General features: G+C 43.6%; 1 protein-coding gene across 1 annotated transcript; it reads left to right on the forward strand.

Annotated features, from left to right (window-relative positions):
- Nucleotides 1-69: 69 nt before the first annotated feature.
- On the forward strand, nucleotides 70-9,526 carry LOC106807654 (endothelial zinc finger protein induced by tumor necrosis factor alpha-like). The gene is made up of 6 exons (XM_014810067.1): nucleotides 70-548; nucleotides 1,834-2,608; nucleotides 2,717-3,217; nucleotides 3,567-4,743; nucleotides 7,475-7,480; nucleotides 9,513-9,526. Exons 2-4 carry the CDS (start codon nucleotides 1,872-1,874, stop codon nucleotides 4,171-4,173), a joined length of 1,845 nt encoding a protein of 614 aa, XP_014665553.1. The 5' UTR covers nucleotides 70-548; nucleotides 1,834-1,871; the 3' UTR covers nucleotides 4,174-4,743; nucleotides 7,475-7,480; nucleotides 9,513-9,526.
- The last annotated feature ends 10,214 nt before the right edge of the window (nucleotides 9,527-19,740 follow it).

Consider the following 19,740-nt stretch of genomic DNA (forward strand, 5'->3'; position numbering starts at 1 on the left):
ATTTCTGTGCAGTAGCTTGCGTGAAGTTAATTTGCGTGGAATAATTAGGCGACATACTATAGTAAACTACGCGAACAGTGTTGATTAGTAAATGTAACCCGTGTCTATTTACTATCGAAACGTTTTCGATAGAAACTATTTATTATTGAAACGTTCAACTTCGACGACTGGGGTTGATATAACGGCCCCTGACGCCAATCTTGAGTGACATATACACATCGGGAACATCGTATCTGTTTGTGTAACTGTGACTCCTGATAAATTCCGTGGTTGTAATATTTTAGCCATATATTTTGTGTGTAGCCTAAACATAATCTTATATGTATCCCAAATGCAATTTACGTATACATGCTTGTGAAGCTTCAATAAAACTACGCTGCCCTTTACAGTCTCTGTATAATAGCGTTTTACTTTTTACTTTTAGATGAAAGAGGGCGCTGCATATTTACCACCTGTCTACTTTACGAAGTTTTATATTGTTGCGAACTAAACATCTAACTGTGATTGCTGGGTTAATAGAGTAGCTCAGTGGTTTCGAAATGATTCAGGTAAGATTTTGCAATAATTAAATCGCGAGTTAGTAACTGTGCCTGATTTCGTTTCAGTGGAGACGTCTCGGAATCCGAAAAGTTATGTACACGTCTGTGTAGCTTGTCTGGATCTGGCATTGAATTTGCATTAGCCGTTGTGCACCCATTCAATCAATGTACAGTAGACTGAGTAGTAATACTAATAGTATGTCTATTTCCTGTTGTTTGTTCACGCGGAGTGACGTATTCCAACTATAGATTAGGTGATTTAGGTAAGATCAGTGGTTGGCAGGATCAGAAGGCGCCCAAACGGGTTAAGTTACTTGTCCATGCCACTCGGGAATGTGACCAGGAACTGGTTTTCTGTTATCACACTGACTGCGTAATGAATGAGCTGCCGAAAAAGTATAAACAATACAACTTGCTAATCTTGGACACACACACGGATCACTGCCATAACTATCACACTGTCACATAGCCCATACGTCCACAAATATCCAGTTCAAAGCTTACAACTTACAAGTCCTGTAGTGAGGGGATAGGCTTTTTCCAACACTGAATCTTGCATAGTTACAAGAAAAACATTCGAGTTTTGTGGGCTGAGAAAATGTGTGTTCCCCTGGACGGTAGTAATAGTATTCTAGATCCAAAAATTTCCATGTTGCCTAAACAACGAGACAGTAATTGTATTAAATATTCTGTATAAAATCAGCAGGAAATAATTCTACTGGTAATGTTGACAGTGAGCGACGTCACCTCCCGACGTGCCACGTCGCAAAGAGAACAAGGGCAATTCCACATACTAACATTAATGAATTTGCATAACTCAGTAAACTATAACGATCTATAGATTCTATACAACTATAACTAATCAGTAATGAACTAAAACGTTACTTTGACCAGTCAATAAACCTCATCTCAAATTCTTTTCCCGATACACAATCACAACTCAGAGAGACTGTAATGCCACAGTCACGCAATCGTGGTGCACAATGTGTCATTAACGAATTGTAGTGACATTTCTTGGGGGAGGTTTGGCAGGAAATTACATAGTACAGTGCCAGGTGTTTTGATCACATTCTAACTGTTTTACTATCATTACGTTTGGCCAGATATGATATACTACATGTTCTTGTCTATTTATTCAAACCTTTTGCCTCACACCATAGTTGGCATTATTACATTTTTAGGTTCACTTGAGCAATATTGGTTTTTATTTAATGGCATGTAAATGCTCTTCACCAATTACAATTCAGTATTTTCTGCAGCCATATATATAACAGTGCTTTTGTTTTTTGCTTAGACTGAAAGCTTTGGACTATAGTTCTTCACTATGGTCACATGATGGCTCCTGGCGTGAACACAAAAGAGCAGCAAGAACCCGCTTTGGTATACGGGTCGTCTCGAGAGGATTCATCATTTGCTAACATTAGACCGTTTCTGAATGTAGTGACGAGTAATTCTGAAAAATACACTGCCCATCAAAAAGGCGAGAACAGCAATGTCTCGCCTGGCCAACGAGAGGACAGTGAAAGTGACGAAGACCAGCTAGTCATCGACGTTGCTCGTGATGACAAAGATGATGGTAATACGTGCATCAGTACCACCAATGCCAATGGCAATGCATGTGATAAGACGTCAGTTCCGACTGGACTTAATCGAAAATCCGATCTCTGTGATTCAAACTCGGGCAGGATCGCCTCGACAACAGACATGGAAACGGAAGACAGCGTGCAGCCTGTTGCTCCCCAGAGTGAAGCCCTGCCAAAAAGGCCAACTCCCACATTGCAGAAAGGGTTCATCTGCGGGCTGTGCAGGGGAGCGCACGCCACGTTCAATGACCTAGCCGCGCACATGGAAGTCCACAAGCAGACTCCGCACTCTACGGTGTACACGTGCGCCAACTGTAAGCGCGTGTTCTGCGACAGCGTCATCTATCAAAACCACATGACTCTGTCGTCTTGCTGCAACGTCTGCCAGTCGGTATTCGGCAGCTCGACGAAGCTGCATCAGCACAAGCTGCAGCAGCACAAGCAGCAGCAGCCCAAGCCGCAGCAGCCCAAGCCGCAGCAGCACAAGCAGCAGCAGCACAAGCCGCAGCAGCACAAGCAGCAGCAGCACAAGCAGTGCGCGCACGCGGTCCGCTCGCCGCAGACACCGCTGCTGCGTTGCCACTTCAAGTTCAGCTGCTCGCTGACGTTCACGTCGCGCGCCGCGCTGCGGCAGCACCTGTGGTCGCGGCACGCGGAGATTCGCGAGGCGCGGGGCTGCGAGATCTGCGGCGAGGCGTGCGAACGCGCCAGCTGCCTCGCGCAGCACAAACTCTCGCACCGCGCCGACGGGCCGTACGCGTGCGACGTGTGCAGCGAGCCGTTCGCCGACATGTTCAACTTCTTCCAGCACATGAACACGCACCGCGGCGGGGAGCACCTGCACGTCTGCCCCGTCTGCACGGTGGCCTTCATCCAGGAGAGTGCGCTGCTGCTGCACATGACCTCGCACAACCGCGAGAAGCCGTACGGCTGCAAGATATGCGGCGCCATCTACGCGAGCGCGCTCGACCTTGCCGACCACGAGGCGACGCACTCGGGCCACGGTTCCTTCGTCATGGAAGTGTTCCGACTGGCGTTCGACGAGAACGCGCGCGGGCCGGTGAAGCGAGCGCAGCTCGAGAGGGTTGACCACAGGTACAGGATGCGAAATTAATGCGAGTCCGGAGTCGAATACTCCCTGATTTACTGTCGGACTCCCTGATTTGACATGTGTAGGAGTCCGTGCGACTCCCTGAAAATTCTGTTATACTAACTAGTTCGTTCCAGAGCACGGCCTCGCGGAAATACCGTATTTTTTTAGCAAATGTCCAAAGAAAATTTGGCAGACGTGCAACCGCATTAATCTTCAAAATAAGCACATTTTTATATTTTTAGTTTTGAACTTCAGACTGCGGACTCCCTTGTTTTGCTGCGGACTCCCTCTTTTTGAGGGCAGGGAGTCCATCGGACTCTCTTGTTCACAAATTAATTTCTACCTCTGCAGGTACATGTGTGACATCTGCTTCGTGTCGTTCGAGAGCCCCAAGGCGATCGCGAATCACGTGGTCTCGCACGAGAACGACTCGTTCAAGAGGAAGGTTCTGCCGAGCCACCCGCGCACGCAACGCCTGCCCAGCGTGCTGAAGCCGGTCGCTCCCAAGCCGACATCTCTCCGCTACAAGTGTTCCTGCTGCGATCTGATTTACAACGATCGAAATCAGATGCTCAATCACACCTGCATGAAGAGATACAAGACTCTGCTGCGGGTTGCCGACCAAGACAACATCAGGAAGAAGAAATCGGTGTCCTCGACGAATCTTCCCGAACCCCTGCGACCGTACAAATGTGATCTTTGCCCGGCCGCCTTCACAACGTCGGGTAGCCTGACGACGCACACGCGAACACACACGGGCGAGCGACCCTTCACCTGTGCGCTCTGCAAGAGTTCGTTCATCGACCGCAGCACGCTGACTAAGCACACGCGCGTGCATACGGGCGAGCGGCCGTACAAGTGCGACGTGTGTGACGCCGCCTTCACACAGTCTGGAAACCTTCTCCGACACATACGCCTGCTGCATCTAGAGAAGAAAGGCAGGGCAGGTTTGACATGATTGTCATTGTAACTGCCTGCACACTCCCAGCTGCTCTACCTAGAGTAAGGGTTCTTAACCTGTGCTCCATGCACCCCATTGGGGTTCGTGGATGGGCTTCAGTGGGTCCATGAACCAGGCACATGAAAATATTGTGTTCATGTTCTTATGTGCATTTTTCTGGGGAGGGGTCCGTAGCTTTCACCTGATTCTCAAAGGGGTCCATGACTCAAAAAAGGTTAAGAACCACTGACCTACAGAGAAGCAGGGCAATTTCATTCCCTGCCATCCAGTTGAGGACTGATAATTATAGTATTGCTCAGGATATTTTAAGCCGGTACATTTTTTTAATCACGGGGTGAAGAATGTGATTTTAGGCAGAAACTGTTAACGATGTCTTCCCCTGTAACACATAATTGCGTACAACTGTGGAACAAATCACAGTAAATTCTCCATGTGAATAAGATGTTGAACCAAGAATGCGTAACACCACATTATGAAGTTGGAATGATGATTTGTTCCTGGAATTCACGTTTTGGGAAAATTGTTTTTTAAAGTAGGGAACGCATCTGTATGTGATACTAGCTCACAGTGTGTATCATTAGTTAGCATATTTTCTTAATTTTAACCTTGCATTAGCTTTTTAAAAACACTATTGTGACTTGTAGATTTTCAATTTTAGTGTACAAATTCATTATTTTAGGACTTCTAGTACATCAACAGAATTGTTGTCCACGAGTTTTCTCTGGCAGATATATTATTAATGCTGAACTTGTGTATAGTGAATGTAGACTAAGGTACATCCATATTCATTTGTGGTCCACAGTTGTAGTTGTTTTTTAAGTGACCAGATGACTGAGAGTAAGATTGTGATAAAAGTTGAGATGTTAGTAATCACCTATATTTTTTGTTAGAGAACAAAAGAAATAACTGGTGAAGGGAATCTTCTCTAATTTTATTTATAAAAAGTTAGGTGCAGGCTGTAATTCAAACGTCACAAAAGCACGTATACTATAGAATAGCATACACATGTGATAGTTGCTACTTGTATGAACTCATTTTAAATGCCCTTCATGTTAGTCTTCAGAATAACTGTATTTTTATTGGTCTGTGGTGTGTATGATAGAGAGAGGGGGAGGGAGGGAGGGAGGAAGAGAACGAAAGGGAGAGCTGTGTGAGTCGTTTATTTAAAGGAATAATAGGTCCATTAATTATGCAATGTTGACAAATGCTAGAGTAACTGGCACCTTGTGTAGTTAATAAGTACATTACCTTATATAGCCAAACGCGTATTAGTTTGTCCAATATCGCTGCTGGTTACTAAGAAATGTCTAATTGAAATCCGCAGTCCAAAAATCAGTTGTTTACAGTTTCAAACCGCTGCCGGCGAAGCGGGTGTGATACAGATTTATAGTGCACCGGATATTTTCGCACGCATGCTCGGCCGTACGCAATGCAATCATCAGTGAATTCGTAAACATAGACGCTCGTGAAAAGGAACTTTTTGTCAGGGCTGTCCACGTGCATCCGTGATTAGTCCGTGGACGTGGTTACACCGCTGAAACCTCCGTTTCATCTGGCGTCCAAAACATACGGGCCGCACAAATGTTTACGTTATCGCTTGACTCCTGGATGACATTTACGGCACGTAAATGATACGTTGATACATATCAACAACCGATTTCAAGTTTTGTTTGTAATTTAACCAGCAGTGATATTGGTAGTGATGTCCCGATGATCGATTATAATCGAAAATCGATCGATTATAGTCTCAAATTCGATAATCGATTATGAAAACAAATAATCGATTATCGGAAATACCAAAACAAACAAACAAGGAACTGTACTCACGATGTGTGAATTGATATGACAAGTAGAGCACAAGTCCTGCAGGTATCTGATCTCAATATGGCGGCGGGAAATTTTCCGATATCACTTATTGAGTGAGGTCTACTGATGAAACGTTATCATATAAATCTATGCTAGGATATCTCCTCTTCATTTTGAATGCATATTTTTTGCAAAATATGCTTCTCGTGAAATATTGCGCATGCTCGAGCAGTACCGGCCACTAATTCAGGCGTGGGGTACGGACTGAAGAAAACTGCACAATATAGCTTGCTGAGGGGGAGAAGAGTGAGAGACTAAGGAAAGGCGGCAGGGAAGACAGCTGAGAGGAAATACAAAAAGAAGGAGACTGGTTGAAAGACAATGGAGGCCAGGGGAAAGGACAAGGCCGGATGAAGTAGAAGTTTTGCACTCTATATTCTAGGGCGCTCTCCCAATTATAAACACAGGAATACTGATAATAGTAAAACACTGATATCTATGCTGAGATACCCCCTAGCCTAATTAAATGCTTATTCCTTACAAAATATAACTCCTCTGGTGAGATATTGCGCCTGCGCTAACATACTAACTTAAGCAGTTTGTGTACTGACTGGCATATGCAACGGATACCTTACGTAGAGCTCTTCTTCTTATTTCTCAAGTGATGTCTACTGATGAAATGTTATCATATAAATCTATGCTAGGATTACTCCTCTACATTTTAAATGCATAGTTTTTGCAAAATATTCTTCTTCTGTGGAGATATTACACATGCGCCCCCACCACCTCATGCGTGCGGTAAGGACTGAAGAAAACTGCACAATATAGCTTGCTGAGGGAGAGAGGAGTGAGAGACTAAGGAAAGGCGGCAGGGAAGACAGCTGAGGCGGAATTGAATAAGAAGGAGACTGGTTGAAAGACAATGGAGGCCAGGGGGAAGGCCGAGACCGGATGAAGTAGCAGTTTTGCACTCTATAGGCTAGGGCGCTCTAGCTCCCAATTATAAACACAGGAATACTGATAATAGTAAAACACAGAAATCTATGCTGAGATACACCCTAACTAGATTAAATGTATATTCGACACAAAATATAATTCCTCTGGTGATATATTGCGCATGCGATAACACACTAACGTAGGCAGTTTGAGTATTGACTAGTGTATGCAGCGGCGACCTTACATAAAGCTCTTCTTCTTCTTTCTTAAGTGAGATCTAATCATGGAATGTTATCATATAAATCTATGCTAGAATATTTCCTCTTAATTTTAAATGCATAATTTTCGCAAAATATTATTCTTCTCGTGAGATATTGCGCATGCGCGAGCACCACCTCAGGCGTGCGGTACGAACTGAGGAGAACTGCATAATATAGCTTGCTCAGGGAGAAATGGGTGGGAGACTGAGGAAAGGCGGCAGGGAAGACAGCTGAGGAGCAGTCAAAAAAGAAGGAGACTGGTCGAAGGACAATGAAGGCCATACCAGGAATACCAGATATGCGTATGTATCTCAGCATAGATATCAGTGTTTTACTATTATCAGTATTCCTGTGTTTATAATTAGGAGAGCGCCCTAGCATATAGAGTGCAAAACTTCTACTTCATCCGGCCTTGTCCTTCCCCCTGGCCTCCATTGTCTTTCAACCAGTCTCCTTCTTTTTGTATTTTCTCTCAGCTGTCTTCCCTGCCGCCTTTCCTTAGTCTCTCACTCCTCTCCCCCTCAGCAAACTATATTGTGCAGTTTTCTTCAGTCCGTACCGCACGTCTGAGGAGGTGCTGGCGCATGCGTAATATCTCCCCAGAAGAATAATATCAAGAGCAGATAAAGAAGGCAGAGCAGATAAAGAAAAAGAGCAGATAAAGAAGAAGAGCAGATAGATAAGATTCTTTATCTGCTCTTGATAATATTTTGCATTTAAAATGAAGAAGAGTAATCCTAGCATAGATTTATATAATAACATTTCATCAGTATACATGGATACCAGGGGAAAAGACAATAGCGGATGAATCAGCGGTTTTGCACTCTATAGGCTAAGGCGCTCTCCCAATTATAAACACAGGAATACTGATAATAGTAAAACACAGAAATCTATTCAGTTGAGCGCTGTCGCTCTGCGGCACTTGTTTATAAAACGTGGGCATTCCATAAATGTATATATATATATATTCATGAATCGTATCCATATCGTGTTTAAGTGAAATGAAATATCATCCGAAATGAAATGTTGTTTTTTCACTAATAGAATTATTAGTTACTACCGTTCTGCTGTTTAAATTGCATTACGATCTCATATCTTTTATACTTTACATTTACATTATTAGCCTATTAGTATTATCTAATAATTATTATAAATATACGTTCATATTATTAAAACATTGTCTATCAGTGGATGCTGTTTCAATGTCACTTCACCCATCCACGAAGTTTGACTGGTGTTTGACTTTTATTTGGCTTGTGTTTATACTATGTACCAATTGGCAAGTACCACTAGAGTATACTCTGTGATACATCTGGCTTCATTTGAGCTGGTGCCTGGTGGCAAGGCATCAGTGCATAGAGTAATCCACTAGCAATAGTGCAAAAATTACCACAGGTAGCAACTGTAGCATACTGTAATGAATGAGAGTGATAAACAGGTCAGGGTTTCTTATACATAAAGAGGCACAGTGGCGCACCGCCCTTTTTCAAATTTAACATTGCCGTTGTGAAAGGAGTTCGCCCTCTCCCTCTCCCCCCCCCACTTCCACCTGAAGTGTCTGCATGCGTGCCGTTCCCCCCCCCACTTCCACCTGAAGTGTCTGCATGCGTGCCGTTGAATCCATAATGCGCTTTTCCCCAAACTGGCCAATACCTCCTTTGTCTAATTTCCCGTAGAACTAATTTCTTTGTACGTAAATCATGTTAGATCAGCAATCCCTCACCACCCGTTAAAAGGCTCGGATTGTGAAGCTCTTTGTATACGGTAACCTCAGGTCATTCAGCTCTAAACTTTTAATCTTTGGACTAGGTATGTTGAACTTGAAGGTCTAGTTCACGAAATATATTCCATCGCTTCACATAGCCCGTGCTGATTAATGCAGTTGACGAACGTATGTACATAGTACTGAGTGCTACATGTCTATTTTAGTTGCATCTTGATACCCACGTGTTAATTGTAAAATTACAAATCACATGCAATATATTATGAACATGCATAATACATTTTAATTTGGCTTTGGCTTAAGTAACAATCGTACATGCAAAAATTCAGAGTTCTGATTCTAATATTTTCCTTACCTTGATTGCGCTCAAGGAGTTTTGATATCTTTTTAGATTTCACATGGGGTCGATTTGCTGCCATAAAGAGCTCCTTTCCAAAGGTATCAGCCGTTGGTATATGCCCTAAAGGCACTGGTGCTGTGTCTACATCTGTCGTGTCTTTCATGTCACCCTATTGCTAATAAAAAGGCTCCATAAACATTTTTCAGTAATTTAATAACATCACAACCACCATAGCGGCTTGGTTTCTGCATATATATATAAGAACATATAGTAAGTATATATATAACTCTACACTTGTAATATTTTTTGGTATATGATGCTCGTAACAATGATATCAACCTATTGCTCATCTAGAGTTTGGATAAAATCATCTTATGCATAGGGTTCACATGCAAGTTCACAATGTTAAACATTCCTAATAAATTAGGCTACTTCTATCTTTGAATTAGGTGTCATCTATCTTAGAGGCTTCCCCACATGCTGCAAGATGTGTATTTGAAAAACCACAATGACAGTTCAGATATATATTGTTCTGGCTCAAACTAATTGGCTCCAAGGTTTCCCCAGAAATTTCAGTATGCATGTTGAGCAATCGGGCAATAAATACCTGATTGTTAATTGAAGGTCAATTACCAGGTTTAGAAATTATGGGCAGTAAGCAACCGTTTTGCTGCCAACAAAAGTCAGTTTGCTGCCTGTTTTCAACGTCAGGTTGCTGCCATAAAAAATTATAAACCATAGTGAAAGCACCAAAGATTCTGTGCGGATGAGTAAATTTGCTGGGCACCTGAAGTTCTGAATAAGTACTTGCTGCCTGGCCAAAAAATTAATTTCTAACCCAGAATTATGCATGTCGTAACCAGAGTCCTGACACACAGGTAATTTCGATCAGTTTGGAGACATACATTATATAACATTAAGCTGTGTAAACACAGCCTTGCTGTGTTGGGATCATCAAAAGGAAACAGAGTTGGAAATTAAGGCATGAAAATGTGGAAAATAATGCATGAGGGCTTCCTTTAGATGTTTTAAAGTTTGAGCCAAGACTTGTGCCACCAAAGTTTTTTTAGCCACGAATGAAAAACTAAAACCACTGTTCACTTTATCGTATGTGCTAAGCAAAGCATAAACCGGTGATGCGAATGAGAAAATCTAGGTGTACGAAAACATTTTATGACACGACACTGCAATATGACGACTTCATTAGTTAATTGTAATTTTCTAGGCAGTTAAATCATTCGCCAATTATATTCACCACTAAGCACTTAGTGTAGTATAATCACGACTGTTATTTATTCATCGCATTTTGCGAAGGTGGAGAACACCAGCGGTAGCCCTGTGCATGTAGGGGCATACATGTTTGATGTCATAAATTAGCTTCTGCTTTGCAGGTGGTCAGACACAATGTGTGTCAATTGCCTGGGGATACTCTGGACCCACTTTCCAAAATTATTTTCATGTCAAGCTTATAAGTTTTTACAAGGAGTCCTGAATCGCATTATTTATCAGTATTGATGCTTGATGGATCCTGGATCCTGGATGATGGATCCTAGTGCACTCATTCAACTGATGGCATGCTGATCGATCTCTGCTTTCCGTCCGTCTCACCTTCTAATGATCCGTTCAAAACTAACAAATAACTAACTAACTAACTATGTCGGTGACGCAGATGGGGCGTTGTCGTATCAGGTACTACAGATATGTACCCGAGGTAGTTTTAGGTTGTTTAGTATTATGTTTATATTTTTATATGTCAGGTATGTTTAGGGTTAGGGTTAGGGCTAGGGTTAGGGTAACCCGACCAGGCTGTGTGACTAACGTCAATTCTAACCCTAGCAATACCGTTTCCTGGAGCTAGGGTTAGGGTACACTTCTGTAGTACAAGTCTGATACACTTTGTGTATACATATATGTACCTCGGGTACATATCTGTAGTACCTGATACGGCAACGACCCCTTCAGCGTCAGTGACACCACTGCCACTGAGGCACGAAGGGTCGTTGTCGTATAATGCCATATTAATGGCGTATAATATGTAGGAGGCATTTTACCTACCTGAGGCTGAGGTAACTATCTGATCTGGTTAGGGTTAGGGTGTTAGGGTTAGGGAGTAGGCGTAGGCGACATATTCGCCGACACCTCGGGTACTACATGATATATACGACATGATATACGACCCCTTCAGCGTCACTGAGTGATACTGTGATAGTGTCTGACACTGTCCATGTGCGGTGTGGTAGTGACGCTGGTAATTGACACAGATAATAAGACAGTAACAGCGCTAAAAATGCGTTTGATTAAAAAAATACCTGTATCACCGCTGTTGCTGTTATGTCAATACTCGAAAATGCTGTTTTATAGACAAAATAAATATGCACAACATAAATCTGTCGCTGTCTGTTGATCAGCCCGCGTTTCTCACTAGGTCACGTGATACTCAACGACCGCGACAAACTCCACGACAGGTGGCGCTCTCGCTCTGGCTCAATTCTTCTATTATCCTGAGTGTGGGAAGGGCACTGATCTCTATAATATGATTATATTATAGAGATCAGTGGGGAAGGGGCACTGCATGCAGTTTGCGACCGCGATTGGCCAGTACGCATAATGTACTGAAGCATATGAGTGGCATATGCATAATAAAATGTATTCTACAGCTATCAGGCAGCCGCGATGCTGCCGCAGGTTACTTACATGCATTGCAAGCAAGCGTCTTAATCTATTCCTCATTTCTTAAATGGACGGTCTACTGATGCGAATGTGTATCATAGGAATCGTTGCGGTTAGCGGATAACCACTCTACATATTACAAATGCCATATATTTTTGCCAAAAAATCGGTCTCGGGGAGGATTTTGGCGCTATGCGCGTGCACAATCTCAGGCGTGCGGGCTGCGGCCACAAAGACTGAGGCAGAAAAACTGCATAATGTGTGGGCTTTGTTGCACGGTAGACGAGGCGGTGGGAGCAGCTGAGACCGTAGGATACGCGGGTTGGGATGGGGCGTGGATATCCTCCCCCCCACTATATTGATGTGCGGGTGGGCCCTACAATGCATCTCTCCTACTTTCAACAGGAAACTGGGGAAAATTTCCACTATTTTGGCCAGACAATAAATACTGAACATTGATCTACAAATGCGTCATAACTATATCCATAAACTCTCCTAAATTATTTATTACACAATGGAAAGTGACATACATCTACTGAAAAATGTCTGGCAACTCGTCGTGTCTAATAAATGAACATTATTTTACTGAAAACGCAGTCGCTTAATTTTGAACGCCATTCCCCGTGGTACGATTTTTTTGTCAAATCCCCGAAATAATTTTTTGTTTAATACTTTGAATAACCTAGAATTTGGATTCTATATTTATTCTATTACCTCTAATATTCTAGTTAATTGTTTGTACACACGCGGCGGCTCGCGGTGCCGTGTTCACCGTACCGTGCACGTGCGGCTGCGTGGTGTACTTGGTGTTTCAGAGGAGCATTTTCAATTTGAAACGGGCATTTACAGGGAGTTTTTATCGGCCAAATAAGTTACGCTGAAAAGCGAACTAGGAGAACTCAGTGTAAGTGCTTTTGTTGGTACAGTAAAAACATTTCGTGTTTATTTAACATAATTTTTTTATCGAGACGTTCCAAGTGTCTGGTCGGCACTCGCGGTGTGGCTTCGGTGCTACACTGTGCTTGGGCTACCGCGCTCACATATTCTTCGCCTATCTTCCTGCTGCATGGATTCACTAAGTGCACGGGCTGAAATCATCCTCGACAGCAGACTCCCCCATACCCCACAAACTTGATGGACCTGTCTGACACAAAGTTTAAACCTATAATTTGCGATCGCGTGCACGAGATAAGTGCCGTCGGTAGGACTGCAAGTTGTACTTGAGTTGGTATCTTGACCCGTGCGTGCTGTGTGTGTGTAGTGCGTGCGTGTCATTATTTGACTGATAAAAAAAAAATTAGATAAATATTTAGTATCTTAATATAATTTGTTGTGTAATTACTCATCATATAATTCGATTAGTAGCCATTTAAACGCCAGGAAGCGGGTGACAAAAGATCGTCTGCTACGAAGAAGCCTATATGCGAACCCCCGACGCCGACACAGGTATTGTGGTGCTTGCTCTACATGTTGTCTACTGCTCTAGAGGAGCGCTGACGGTGGCCTCGAGCATACGGCGTTTCGCGGATTATGATACAATATTCTAAATTAAATTTCGCTAAAGCACGCCATGTATTCTAACATTTTTGCCAATGCGGAGTTAGCTCTCGGCATCTACCATTCGTCAACTATTTTGAATTACTGTAAATAGTATGTCTAGTGGTGTCGTGTGTAAGTGTTTGTGTTGTCTCGTGCCATGTTCTCGAGATTGCGTAGATGTGATCGTTCATTAATGAGTGTGTGAGCAGATAGAGAAAGCGTATCAGTAGTGGGGGTAGTAGAGTGTGGTTCGTTACGCACGGTGGGGCTCGCTCGTGCGTGCAGTGTGTGTGGTGTGCAGTGTGGTAATTATGGTGTGTCTGTGAAGGACGAAGATAGACGATTCGTTCATGCGAGTGCAGATGTGATTGTAGATGTAGGTGCGATGATGATGTCATCGATTGTTTGTGGTCTGTCGCTGTGTGTGTGCGATGTGCGTGTTCATTGTGTGTGGTGTGTGAGAGAGACGATGATTAATTTCAACGGAAGAAGAGACCAGAAGAGAGTAGGTGGGCACTATCAAATAACAGTTACATTAAAAAACCCGTTTTTACAAACGTTCGAAATCCGGTTATAAAAATCCCGAGCATCCATTTTACGTTTAAATATAACGTTGTCTATAAAACTGGCCCGATAAACCTTTCTTGCTCATACGTTATTACAAACGATCCATGTAATTAACGTTTTTTGTGTTTAGCTGGCGTTATCACCCTCTTATCTTGATCTCAACTATGGCGGCGGGCGAAATTTTCCAGCTATCACCGTGGTGTTGGTGTAGTGTGTGGGGCTCTATGATAGATGTTGAGTGAAGACGGATGAGAGAGAGAGATGAGAGAGTCAGCTAAGTAAAAAGGTTAGTTGTGTGTGTGTGTGATGGCCGACGTACGTCTGCTGTGTGTGTGTGCTGATAGTGTTGTGGTCGTTGGATGCGATGCTATAGCTTTTTTTTCCAAAATGTAATTAGCTGTCGCTCTTTTCGTCGTATGAAGAGTGAAGAGAGTTGCAGCACGGGCTGTGTGTGTGTGCCTCGAGCACCGGCACTATAGTGTCTGAGAGTGTGTGTGGTGGTGTGTACTCGCTGTGTAGTGTGTGTGAGAGAAGGATAGACTGTGTGTCAGTTGGTGTGCGCCGTGCATGACAGTGTCTTTGGCGCTGATCGCGATGGATTGGAGTGTGTGTGAGAGGTGAGAAGAGGAAGAGGGAGTGAGTGTGGTGGAGATAGAGTGTGTCCGCGTGGGCCAGGAAAGACGCGCTGATGTGTGTGCGTGTGTGTGCATGCGTCATGATGGTCGTGCAGCCGTGCCTGATTGTCGGCCCAGTCTTAGAAAAATATAGGTAGCGTCGGATCCGAGGACAAGGCAGAAGCCAGGGGTGCAAAGGGTGCTGATGGTGCGTTGAGCGTATAGCTGTTGGTGGTTGTGTGTGTGTGCTGTGTGTTGTGTTGTGTGTGTGTGAACGAGCGTAGCTACACTAGTATAGGCGAGGGCGCATCCTGCCAATTATATCACTCGCGAATACTGATAATAATTAAACACCGAGATATTACGTACATGCATCTCGTGCCTCCGATGATGATAAAACCCCCATCAAATATGCGCCGTCATAATACGGACACTTCTCGGTGTCTATACGTGAATTCCTCGTTCAGTCCATAATTAGAGTACCTATCTCGTGCTCTTGATAGGCCCTTCGTGTGCATATATTGACTCCTTGTGCGCAGCTGTTCTATAGCGGCTGTAACCGTGATTACCAAAAGTTCGCATCCAGGAAACAATTCGGATCCTCTGTTGCATTCATGCGTACATGTGTTTTTTTGGTATCTACGTGATGTATTGCGTCCGCCAGGACAGCCTTAGCGGCTCGATTCTTACTGGGGTACTCTTATCTTGCTATAAGTCGATGGTTTCTACACTAGTAATGCGGGGTAATTATTTAAATATAAGTAATACTATATATAAATCTTATGACCTAGGGGTCATAAGGCTATCTGCTGCTCTTCATTTTGTACTGTCAATCAGAATTTGTCTGGTCTCAATCTCATTAATTTAAATTACTTACATTTACATTGATGCGTGAAGATATTGACAACAACAGGTTATTGACGGCCCACCAGTTGCTTACGATGTGCCGATACCATTGGCCTATAACGGAACGACCTCTCTCAGAGAGTGCTTCACTAGCGCCTCGCGCCCGCACGACATATTGCTTGTTCTAATGCTTGCCGCAAAGGGAGAGAGGAGCTGAGAGAGACTGCAGTGGAAAGGACGCGGCTCATGGAAGTCAGATATATTTCTGTAAGGAGTAGCAAATATAGAGAAAGATAAATCACTGTGACATAGTAGATGTACAATTTTTGGAATAAATAAGTGAGTGCACTCAAAAGTCTAAAATTCATAATAAGATATCTAAGAGAAATATTAGAATTCGCGCTGTTGACATGCTCACACATGATGAATGGAGTGATGGACTCGATCGACAAGAACATAATGAAATATGGAAATGAACTCGGTGATGAATGAATCGCACGCCTATATTATAAAACTATTTTAGAAATGTGATATAACAAAACTATTTATGTTTTCAGCATGGTGATCTCTCCACATCGTCACCTTATATAATCGTTGTTAAGGCTTCTTGCCTTGGCGCCTACACTCCTACTACACCAACGTCTGTTTCTGGTTCATTACACACACAGGCTCTAAGACCCGGATATTGTTATTACTAGCGCAAATACGTAATAAGTGTTCAGTGCTATACAAACATCGACGCTTCAATAAATCGTCGATATTACATATAACTGCGCATGTTTAGAAGTAAACCTAATAACATCTACCATCATAACACTCCTTCCAGCTTTCTAGTCCGCATCTAATCTAGGCGATCTTATATACATTACAGTTCTTTAATAGATTCGCGCACCAGTTTCTCTTCACAGCACATAACCACTTGGCGTGTATCTCTTCGCCTTTAGAGCTGGCAGATACTTCGCTGCAATGCCCATGTGCATTATTGTCCAGGATAATTATTAATACATAAACTGTCGCAGTCTTAGTTACATGAGAACTAGCATCACAGGGAGAGATATTAAGAACCTAGCTAGATACTCGCGTCACGGCTAGGTAAGAACAGTTGTCAAAAAGACTGCACTGAGTTTTGATGCACTGGCCAGTCTCTCCTCATACGCAACTACAGTTCATTTATTATTCATATCTCTTTCTTGACAAAGATATAGAGGTTGTTTAACTCGTGCATTATAAGGGGGCAAGCTCGCCGGGTATACATATTTCGACCTCGTCGGAATCTTAGATTTATATCTATCCTCTAAGCTCGTTTAAACATTTTAAATATGAACGACCATTAAGTATTTTTTATGCTATGATATCATGATTTTGCTTTTCTTTGATCTGTGTGGGATAATTTAATTAATAGACCTAGTTACTGGTCTTCACAGTACAGCTTCTCGTTTCATGCGTGATCTCTTATATAGAAGATATGTAAACGCGGCGGGTACGCTCGGCATCACATGTTAACCGCAGATCTACAAATCATGTTTCACTGTATAGTATGTAGCACTGTCGGCTGCCTCTTTACAGGATGGATTGAAGTTGTGTAGAATGTAAAGATGCACGGTTGGCGAGAGAGGGTACCGGAGATCTGCAGACGAGCGTGTATTTCTCAAAAGGCAACGTATGTCGGGCGTCCTAGTCTGCTTAGAACGGGATAGATAGGACCAGAAAGGCAAGGCGAGTGACGGTTTGTGGAAGATTCTCACGATTCACCGCGCATCTCGAATACCTCAATGTCAATGTAAATCAGCTCAACGCAAAGGAATATTGGTTCTACATGAAAATTGTACAAGTTAGAAGGATACCAACATCAGACAACACGCCTGTGAATAATAATTTATTATCGAGTGAAAGCAGCAGCCCACTGTCAATCTTAAGTGTGTCACCCACTTCCTCTAACCTACCTACAGCCCCTAATATACACGGGAAAGGGGTGTAGGGGCCGCGCGTCTCTCGTGCCACGCACATATAATCTCTCAAACAGCAAACGCCAACGCAGATATTATATATTATCTCAGAGATTTTATATGCGCTCCAAATTGAGAGAGGGGTTTCGATATAACACATCAAGTCGTTAAGTGATGCATTGTAGCAAGATCCTCCAAACTTCAACCTCATACTTTTGCGTCAACGCCATCGTTAAATTCTCCATGTCTCCACTCGTGTGAGAGTTCAAGCCCACACAGACTGGACGTCTCCCACCATCAATTATCGCTGCGTAGCAACCGGGGACGCGGTCAAGGTTGTCGTAATATGCGCCACTGCAACAGAAGCAGTCAGGCCAACGAACGAACGTACAGAGCTTCGCTTTATGCATAGTATTGCGACACTTAGTGTATGCTAGCCGTCAGTCCATACACGAAGCTCCTTCAGTTCCGTCTCTTGTAGAGATATAAGAAGTAGCGGTCTAATAACACTAGAGACTGTCACTATAAATCATTAAACCTATGCCTAGAATATCTTCCTCGTTCTTTTGCATGCATAATTTTACGCACGAACAAACATATTACTTTTCGTCTCTGCTTTGTAATTATGTGCGCGCTATCGTGTTCGCCTTTTGGCACGCGAGCCTCTGTTTGCCGGCCGCCACAGAATGGACAATTATTTGATCGAATTTTTCGCACATTGATTCGCGCGGTCGCCAGCCCAACTCCATAGGCGTCGCGATGGCCGCCACGACGTCTTCTTACCGCGTGTATCTAGCGAAATCCTTTTTCCAGGCGCGCCCGGCCGGGCGCGTGGCCCGGTCTATAGTGCCGGTACGGACTGAGGAGTGAACTGACAATTATAGGCTTCGCTTCAGGGAGAAAGGGAGTGGCGCCAGGCTAAGGAGCACGCGGATAAGGCTGAGGACGGAAAGAAAGTACGAAGCGAACACCGTGAGGAGCAGTCACAAGAGAAGGATCATAGAGCAGAGTCGCAAAGGACAAGTGAGAGAGACGAGAGAGAGAGAGAGAGATGAGAGAGAGAGTAGGAGAGAGAGAAAGTAACGAGGGAGAGAGAGCGAGAACAACAAAATAGCGGGATATTCAATGAACTTCACAATCAGCGGCGGTTCTCGCAGCTCATTATATGCGGCTAGGGGGCGGTGCTATCGCTCACAATTTATAAACACTCACTAGGGCAAAATTCAGCTCAGGTATCTTACAGTGCTTTAACTTGGCCATGCCACAGAAATCTATGCTGTAGATTTAACCGTCCTAACAGATTTAAATGTGATATACTTCGCCGCGTGTATCAATTACAGGGCTGGATATAGATGTCATCGGTCTCGGTGAGACGATATGGGCGCACTTGTCTTGAATTGTCAGCAAGAGTAGATGTAGCCTCCTGTTAGGCAGTTGAGTTACTGACTCGTATATGTAAGCGCGTTACCTTACGCTAGAGCTCTTCTTCTATTTCTTAAGTCGAGGTTTACTGGAGAAATGTTCATTATATACAATCTATTGCTAGGCATTACTCTTCTTACATCTTTTGACAGAATGCAAGACGGCAGGAAACTTCGATCTTTCTTCCCTGATCCCTCCCAGCGACAAGTAGAGACGAGGAGAGAGTCGCGTACGCTGGACTGCCGGAGACCGTGCAGACGTGAGCAAGAGAACGCGGGAGCAGAGCAGAGAGTGAGACGAGAGGATGACGCAGGTACTTGAAGAAAAGATGCGGAAGCAAGTAGTAGCGTTGAGCGACCGAGAGAGTTGGGACAGGGAGAGGAGTGAGAGACTAAGGAAGGCAGGCAGGTGAAGACAAGCCTGGGAGAGGAAATACAAAAAAGCAAGGGAGACTGAGGCAGATGAGAGATCGAGCCGACGTAACTCCGGATCCCCACCCCCGGGTCGAGTGAAGATGAGTTACTGAGTGAGAGACGAGAAAGAGAAAGAGAGAGAGAGAAACGCAAGAAGGTGAAAGACAATGAGGCCCAGGGGGAAGCGACAAGGCCGGATGGAAGTAGAAGTTTTGCACTCTATAGGCTAAGGCGCTCTCCCAATTATAAACACAGGAATACTGATAATAGTAAAACACAGAAATCTATGCTGAGATACCCCCCAAACCAGATTAAATGCCTATTCCTTACAAAATATAACTTCTCTGGTGAGATATTGCGCCTGCGCTAACATACTAACTTATGCAGCGGCATATGCAGCATGGTTACCTTACATGGAGCTCTTCTTTATATTTCTTAAATGAGGTTTACTGATGGAATGTTATCATATAAATCTATGCTAG

The sequence above is a fragment of the Priapulus caudatus genome, unplaced genomic scaffold (genome assembly GCF_000485595.1).
Source record: "Priapulus caudatus unplaced genomic scaffold, Priapulus_caudatus-5.0.1 Scaffold228, whole genome shotgun sequence".
Lineage (NCBI taxonomy): Eukaryota > Metazoa > Priapulida > Priapulimorpha > Priapulimorphida > Priapulidae > Priapulus > Priapulus caudatus.

Bases quoted from the DNA above. Each gene is read 5' to 3' on its own strand.
- LOC106807654 (XM_014810067.1), top strand. From the start codon at position 1,872: ATGATGGCTCCTGGCGTGAACACAAAAGAGCAGCAAGAACCCGCTTTG. The intron at 2,609-2,716 runs GCAGCAGCAGCA...CTTCAAGTTCAG, and splicing joins CCCAAGCCGCAGCAGCACAA to CTGCTCGCTGACGTTCACGT. The intron at 3,218-3,566 runs GTACAGGATGCG...CTACCTCTGCAG, and splicing joins CTCGAGAGGGTTGACCACAG to GTACATGTGTGACATCTGCT.